We start from the raw sequence: 8,380 nt of genomic DNA on the forward strand, positions 1-8,380 counted from the left end.
CCATAAATTAGGACATAACCAGGGCTAGGAAGGTGGCTCAGTGGTAGAGTGCTTGCCTTGCATGAATGAGGCCCTAGGTTCGAGTCCTCAGCACCACCTAAGCAGAAAAGGCCAGAAGTGGCGCTGTGGCTCAAGTGGTAGAGTGCTAGCCTTGAGCTGAAGAAGTGAGGGACAGCACCCAGGCCCAGAGTTCAGGCCCCACGACCGACCAAAAAAAAAAAAAATTTTTGGACATAACCACATTTTTCAAATGCATTTTTAGTGACATATTTAAACACCTTAAGTTCTTACAAGCAAAATAATTCTGGTAGTTCAAGGACAAAATTCAGGCAAACAGTAGGCTAACTCAGGATTAAACAAAAATAATAAAGGAGACGTGCTCCCTACCTGAGATCTTACAATCAAGGATAATAGAAATAGATAAGTGTTTATTGAAATAGAAATAGTTTATTGAAATAGAAATAGAAATAGTTAAGTGTTTATTGGACAAACCTGATATATAGATATGAAGCAAAACTATTTTAAATGTCCATATAAACATTACAGTCAGAAAGTATACCTTCCAACATAAAATTGGCTCCAAGTTTTAAAAAAAATACATGTGAGTTGTGACCTCATTATGCAACCATTAATGAAAACGTAATTTCAAATTCAGCACATTCCCTGTGAGTGAATTAAAACAGTGTCTTATTATTTCTACAGTAGTAGATTGGAACCCCTATATCTTGAAGGAATGCTGGTGATAATACTTGTAATATGCAGGTCCTGTGGGGGAAGTGTGGCTTAACATGTGCTTGTAAGATGTCAGGAGACCAGGCTAAAGGCCCAAACTCTCAATTATGACTTCATAGTCTACCGAGAACATCAAGGCTGATTTTGAAGGAAAAAAAACATGCTGAAATTATTATAATATTATACTCAAATGTGGTACTTTTTGGTGTTCAATAGATCTACTTTTCTGAGTCAAAACGAGAAACTGTGCAACATCCAATGACAAGTTCTTGACAATTTGAATTCTATAACATTTTCACCTATAAAATTCACTTAATCCTCATCTTTCACCAGGGCATTTTGCAATCCTTTTGAAACTATATATACTGTATTACTGAATATGAATATATATATATGCATATATATATATATATATACAGATACACACACACACATGATATACTAGATTGTGAGATTAGAGAGTTTATATTACATTCCCAAAGGAAACAGTTAGGAAAGATGAGTAAAGAACTTTAAGAAGCTTAAGGTTTCGGAAGTATTCATAGACTTATCCATTCAGCACCCATCCCTTGCTTTCCTGCTATGTAGAAGACACTGGGCAGAGAGGGTAGGCATTGAATAACTTAAGGAAGAAAAATTCCTTATGACAGCCTAATTCTACTTCACCCAACTTCCTTTTGGTTACAACAAATACTTAAGGGAAATGACTATTCAATTATTTCTGTATCAATGAATTTTCATTGTACATAAATCACATAGTTGCTGAGCTGGCCAAAAAGGGGCAGGGAAGACACCCTATTTCCAACGGAGCAAGTGAACTCTTCAACTGCATCTCCCATCATGGCCTATAAAAGGCTGGCCCTTCTAGCTTAAAGACACTGCTTCCTGACTGCCTGTGGCTCACTCCGCAGCAAAGCCAGCCATGTACACCTCCTCAGGGATGTCCCGGCGGCCGTCCTCACAGGCTGGGATGGCAGGCAGACCTAGGAGCATCTCTGCTTGTGGCATTGGAAGTGGCTCTGTGGCTGGCTGTGGAGGAGGCTTTTCTGCCGTGTCCATGTTCGGTTCTGGCTCTGGCTTTGGCGTCTGCTCTGCAAGTTCCCTGGCAGGACTGGGCACTGCTAATGGGGGATCCCAGGGAGGGAGCTTTGCAGGCCTGGGGATGGGATCTGGGGGCAGCTTAGGCGGTGGTGGCTCTCTGTATGTGCTCTCAGGCAACGATGGAGGCCTCTTCTCTGGATCAGAAAAGGAAACAATGCAAAATCTGAATGACAGGTTGGCTTCCTACCTCAATAAGGTCCGAGCTCTAGAAGACTCGAACTCGGAGCTAGAAAACAAAATTCGAGAATGGTACAAAACACGAGGATCTGGGACTGGGGATTCTGGATCGCGAAATGATTACAGTAAATACTTCCCACTGATTGAAGACCTCAGGAATAAGGTAAGAGTGTGTTTCCTGGGGGTAAAGGGGGGGGGCACACCTTGCATGCTGTTTCTCTTGTGTGCTGTTACAATATTTTACAGTGATAATTGCCTGCAATCTAGACGTCAAGTTACCCTGTACCTGGAGAATGTTCTCATCTCAGGAACACTTCTCATGTCTCCTACAACAACACACATTTCCACACCTTCTTGTAGGAAAATGCATATTTTCTTAAATTTTCAGTAATACTTTTATATTTTATTAAAAAGTGAAACTATCTTAAACTCTTGATTTAAAAAAAACGTATTGAACAGGACCATTAATGCCAAAATATAATAATATTCATATACTGCTAGTATTTTAGGACCTCATTGAATGTGTCTCCCTCACCAGATCATTTCAGCCAGCATCGGGAATGCGCAAATCATCTTGCAGATTGACAATGCCAGGCTGGCTGCCGAGGACTTCAGAATGAAGTAAGGACAGACTGACCATAACTGAACCTATCCCACTACCTCTTCTTAGTCCATCTTCCTGTCGCTGATGACAGCAAAATTCCCAATCTTCTGAAATGCACATGATCCATACATTGGTTCTAAAAAGCAATTCCACACAATTCACATTACACGCCCTTAAAATCTTAAGTCATTTATTCTTTCTAGATCACGATGGTAATTCTTTCAAAGTCCTAAACCTGAATTTTCAATATATCTGAATGGATGAATAATGGTTTTGCTGAGGGGTTAAATGGAATGATTGTTCCATTTAATGACTGTTCCATTGTTCCTGATGACACATACACCTGAAAGATTAACCACGCACAGATTTTTATTTTTCCCATACCCCACCCTCCAAGACATAGAAATTAATTTCCTTTTTGAATTACAAAACTTCTACATAAGAGGTTTGCAGGAATGGTGGTCCCGAACCTATAAAGTCTTGGTAAAAGCTTCTAAGGGCTTTCAAGGCTTTAATTAAATCATGAAGAAAATTAGGCAAACGGAGTATTTTTTTCAGCTGCTTTCAGGATGCTATTAGAAAGCCAATTTACAAAGAAGGACTCCAGCTGTGTCCAGCCACAGCCACCAACCAGCGACCTATTCCCTGGGGTACACTGCTGTTGAGGCTCATTGCTATTTTCTCACCTTTCTCTTCTCCATCTGAGCAGTAAACTATGATACTAAAAAAGAAAGGAGAAAATTATGAAAGCAAAACTTGTAACATACACTGTGATGTTATTTAGGGTTTTTGTTTATTTTTCCAGTCCTGGTTTGAACTCAGGGCCTGGGCACTGTCCCTGAGCTTCTTTTGCTCAAGGCTACCACTCTAACACTTGAGCCAGTGCCACTTCCAGCCTTTCCTGTGTATATGGTACTGAGGAATCGAACCCAGGGCTTCATGCATGCAAGGCAAGCACTCTACCACTAAGCCACATTCCCAGCCCCGATTGCTGCTATTTCTTAAATACTGGCACTGGTTCGGGCATGAAGAGAGCAGGCTCTTTGTCCAGTCAGTAACACTGGTCCCCTAACCTGATTTACACTTTGTTGTCAGGTATGAGAATGAGCTGGCCCTGCACCAGACTGTGGAGGCTGACATCAACGGGCTGCGCAGGGTGCTGGATGAGCTGACCCTGACCAGAGCCGACCTGGAGACGCAGATCGAGAATCTCAAGGAGGAGCTGGCCTACCTGAGGAAGAACCACGAGGAGGTCAGAGTCACTCACTCCCCTACCCTAGACCCCAAAATTACAATTTCAAATTTGTAAGTCTGTAGTTTCAATATGGAAGATACATTATCTTCCTGGTAAAATGGCCACTGGTGTTGGAGTTCTGTGTGTGTGAGTGTTTGTACACACTGGTGATGATGATGATGATGATGATGATGGATGATGGTGGGGTGGCAATCATGGTGCCATTGCTTGAAGTTCCTATTAAGGTTTAACAAATTAGAGGAACTTTCTGATTTTAACATTTACATTATTGGGTAATGACAGTAATATTGTAATTATTGATCTCAGAATGCTAAGTTAGAGAAACTGAGTGAACAGTGTGAGACACACATGTAGAACTCTGGTATGCCACTGTGTGTGTGTGTGTGTGTGTGTTTGTATGGGGGGGGAAGAGAGAGAGAGAGAGAGAGAGAGAGAGAGAGAGAGAGAGCAGGGAGAGAGAGCAGGGAGCTGGGAGCAAGGCTGGTACACAGAATGGACCAAAGCAATAGTCTTCTAAAGAAGTTCCACATCATTCTCAATGTCTGTGTGCAGGTCCAGGTACTTCCTGCAGCCCTGGCATTGGCACAGGCTGTTGAAACTCTCCATCCCCTGCACACACAGCTGGCCTTGCCTTCCTGTAAAGGCAGTGGAATACAGTCCTTAGGAGCACTGCCAGCTGACCAGCTCCACTCACAGGCACCACACCGAGAACCTGAAGCAAATTAAGGGACCTGTGAAGGCATCTTATGTTCTTTTTAAATCTGAAGAAAAATATTTTTTTAGGTTTTTAGAAAGTTTTTATTAATCGATTAATCTTTACAATATGATAGAGAGAGAGAACACTCAGCCCTTTTCCCTCCTTGGTATGAAGGCTTGAACTCTAAGTCTAGGCACTCTCCCTTAGCTTTTTCAACAAGGCTAGAGCTCTACCCAAGGAGTCACAGGTCCACTTCCAGCCTTTTGGTAGTTAATTGAAGATGAGAGTAAGTTAATTCACAATCCTCAGATTGCAGCCTCCTGAGTAGTTAGGATTACAGGCGTGGGCCACCAGTCCCCAGCCAGTATTTCGGTTTTGAAATAGAATCTTCCTTACTTTGCTGAGACTGGTGTAGCTGGTATTACAGGTGTAAGTCTGTAATCTTTTATCATTTCTGGTTTTCACGGAGCCTGATTAATTTTTAGTATCTCTGTGTTGCAAGAGGACTAGAAAGGCAAAAGTATTGGGAGCCCACTGTTGAATTCACGGTCGACCCCTGCACCTCTTTCTTCTTCCTCCCTTGTGGTACCAGGAGCTCCAAAGCTACCGGGCAGGCAGCCCAGGTGAGGTCAGCGTAGAAATGGACGCTGCACCAGGACTGGACCTCACGGGGATCCTCAACGACATGAGGGCGCAGTTTGAAGCCGCCGCGGAGCAGAATCGGAAGGATGCAGAAGCCTGGTATCTGGAAAAGGCAAGCCAAGAGACCAAAGCTTCTGATGCACTGGCAGATGGAGGTGAGTGGGCTGGGGCGCTCACCCCCTGAATCCCGCCCCCCACGTTGCCATTGCAGAGCGGGGAGCTCAGGAAGGAGATCAGCAGCAACACCGAGCAGCTGCAGTCCAGCAAGAGCGAGATCAGCGACCTGAGGCGCGAGCTCCAGAACCTGGAGATCGAGCTCCAGTCCCAGCTGGCCATGGTAGGCTGTGGGAGTCCTGGGCCTGGGCGGGCGCCCCTGTCACGGTGTGCTGCCGGCCATGCGCTGCGCTCCCCTGCCGTCCCTCACTGCTTGCTTCCTTCCTTCGTGCAGAAGAAGTCCCTGGAGGAGTCTCTGGCCGAGACCCAGGGCGACTACTGCGGCCAGCTGTCCCAGGTGCAGCAGCTGGCGGGCGACCTGGAGGAGCAGCTGCAGCAGGTGCGCGCCGACGCGGAGCGCCAGAGCGCGGAGCACCAGCGGCTGCTCAACGTCAAGGCCCGCCTGGAGATGGAGATCGAGACCTACCGCCGCCTGCTCGAGGGGGAGGCCGAGGGGTGAGTCCCACCCGGGCTACAGGAGGCCTCTGCGGTAGGAGGAGAAGGAGGACTCTTCAATATATAGAAAATAGCAACCCCTGCTGCGGGGAGTGTTGGTGCATTGATGACACTGGGGAAGTTGAGGAAAGGAGAGAAAGAGGGAGGGAGGGTAAGTGGGGAGGGTGGAAGGGAGGGGGAAAGCAAAGAAAATAAGGAAGGAAAAAAAGAAAGAAAGGAGGGAGGGAGGGAGGGAGGAAGGAAGGAAGGGGAAAACAAATCTAGGATACACTTGCCTAGAACTTACTAAATTACTGTGCAAAGAGTTGTCACACATTATCTTGATAATAATTCATAAAATGCTGCAATGAACAAAGGCACCACAGACTGAAGTTTATTGCACGTTCCTTTTTAAAAGAATCAGACCATTTGATGATCTGGTGCTAAAGAGGTCACATCAAGCAGGAATTATTCAGATTTGTCATAGCAAACCTCCCAAAAGTCATAGTGCTCTGGACTGGAGGGGAGGACGTCAGGATTGGTGACTGGGACATCCAATTTCTAGGACCAGGTCTTCCACTGATTGCCAGGTCCCTTCTCTTCCAAACCAAGGCATGGTTTGGAAATGTAGGTTGGCAAGCCATCTGTTTTGCTGTTGGACTATATCCCTCCACAAGAAGTCTGGGATCCCTTATCTGTTTTGTCATAGCTTTATAGGATTTTTTTTTCTAATTTTTAGCGCAAATAGCAAATTCCCCTCTCGTCTTCTCATTTGGATAAGCATCAACCCAAGGTCATATCTCATTGTTTTTGTTACAGTGCTGAATTCGATGAAAGCTTGCTTGTGTTGAGCAACAAGTCTCAAGCCGGGTCAATTGATTCCTCTAAAGGTATTTAGATAAGAGCCACTGACAAGTCAGGTTCTCACGTAGTCATGTAAAACTCGCAACTCTTATTGTAAAGATCAGTACTGATAGCATAAAGCAGTGGTGTATTCTTGCAGCAAAATGAATAGTGTATTAAAAAATTTTTGTCAGGCCCAGGAGGGAAGAAAAACCATTATACAAAGAAGTATTAAAGAGCAGCACAATCATTTTTTGAAGTATTGTTTAATGTACTGGGTGTGATGGTAATCCCAGCACTTGGGAGACTGAGATAGGAGGATCAGGAGTTTGAGGCCAGACTCAAACTTTGATGTCCTGTCTCAAAAAAAAAGGAAAAAAAAAGAAAATCATTTTATTCCTACAGAGGATAATGCTGAGTAAGGGTCACTTTCACTGGATAAAGCTATTTTTAAAAAAAAAATAGAAGTTACTTTTGAAAGTTTCAATTTGGTGGATTGTATTATTCACACTCAATTCAGAAGCTTCAACAATAATCAATTTCAGATTAATATTTGAAACACTAGCTGGGCGCTGGCGGCTCACCAGTAATCCTAGCTAACCAGGAGGCGGAGATCCGAGGATCATGGTTCAAAGCCATCCCAGGCAGGAAAGTCTGTGAGCCTCTTATCTCTAATTAATCACAGAAAAAGCCGGACGTAGAGCTATGGTTCAAGTGGTAGAGCATTAACCTTGAGCAGAAGCAGCTCAGGGAGAGTGCCCAAGCCCAGAGTTCAAACCCCAAGACCAGAAAAAAAATGAAACACTAATGTACACCTCCTTTTATTCAATGTTTATCTTTAGATCCACATAAGACCCGAAAAATCAAGACAATCGTGCAGGAGGTGGTCAACGGTGAGGTAGTCTCATCCCAAATCCAGGAAACTGAAGAACAAATATGAAATCCTACAAGATCAGCCCATGCTTCCTTAAGAAGAAGAAATTTACCACTTTCACAGTAAAACACTAGCCTAGTTTAATCTCTGCTATGACCTGTTTAATTTTCTATGAGTTCCCACATCTACTGAGTCCCTTTTGCACTTCTGAAACAATATTCCTTTGCAAGTTCCTGTGTTCACACTGGACTTCATTACAAACCAACATCACCTGCCATCTTTCTGGCCCAGGAATTGTCTTTCAATAAACTTTCTTCTGATCACCTGGTCCATTTAAAAAAACAAACACAGAGCTTTGATGAAGTAGTATTGTTAATAGAGCTAGCTTTAATAAAGATTGATAGCAATAACATGGGAGCATGTTTTCTTGATTCTCACAACAATATCAAGCGCCAGTATCAAATGTTAATGATTACCTACAGCCAAACACAGCACCAAGATGTTGAAGTTGGAGATTAAGTTTAAGAAGATTCTTCTGGAAGTTCTGTCCTGTTTATATCAACCCATTTGGATTGTCAATTTATATTGTCCACTAAAGGGGACAACAGTTATCCTGTTTACTTCCTAACATCTTTCATACAGTTAAGAAAATGCTTTTTGAGTGCTTACAGCATGCCCAATTGGAGATTCAGTGATGATTAAGACAGTCTTTACCTTGAAGTGTTCAGAGGTGACCAGAAAACAGTGACCCAGTGAGAGAGGTCTCCCAAAAGTTGGAAGGAGATATGGAGAAAGAAGTGGTCAGTT

General features: G+C 43.6%; 1 protein-coding gene across 1 annotated transcript; it reads left to right on the forward strand.

The window, feature by feature from the left end:
- Positions 1-1,672: 1,672 nt before the first annotated feature.
- Positions 1,673-7,639, forward strand: Krt12 (keratin 12). The gene is made up of 8 exons (XM_042673263.1): positions 1,673-2,173; positions 2,549-2,631; positions 3,710-3,866; positions 5,159-5,320; positions 5,420-5,545; positions 5,657-5,877; positions 6,676-6,746; positions 7,542-7,639. The coding sequence occupies exons 1-8, from the start codon at positions 1,673-1,675 to the stop codon at positions 7,637-7,639; spliced, it is 1,419 nt and encodes a 472-aa protein (XP_042529197.1).
- Positions 7,640-8,380: the final 741 nt, after the last annotated feature.

This window comes from Dipodomys spectabilis, unplaced genomic scaffold (genome assembly GCF_019054845.1).
Source record: "Dipodomys spectabilis isolate Male_0828 unplaced genomic scaffold, ASM1905484v1 ptg000018l, whole genome shotgun sequence".
Lineage (NCBI taxonomy): Eukaryota > Metazoa > Chordata > Mammalia > Rodentia > Heteromyidae > Dipodomys > Dipodomys spectabilis.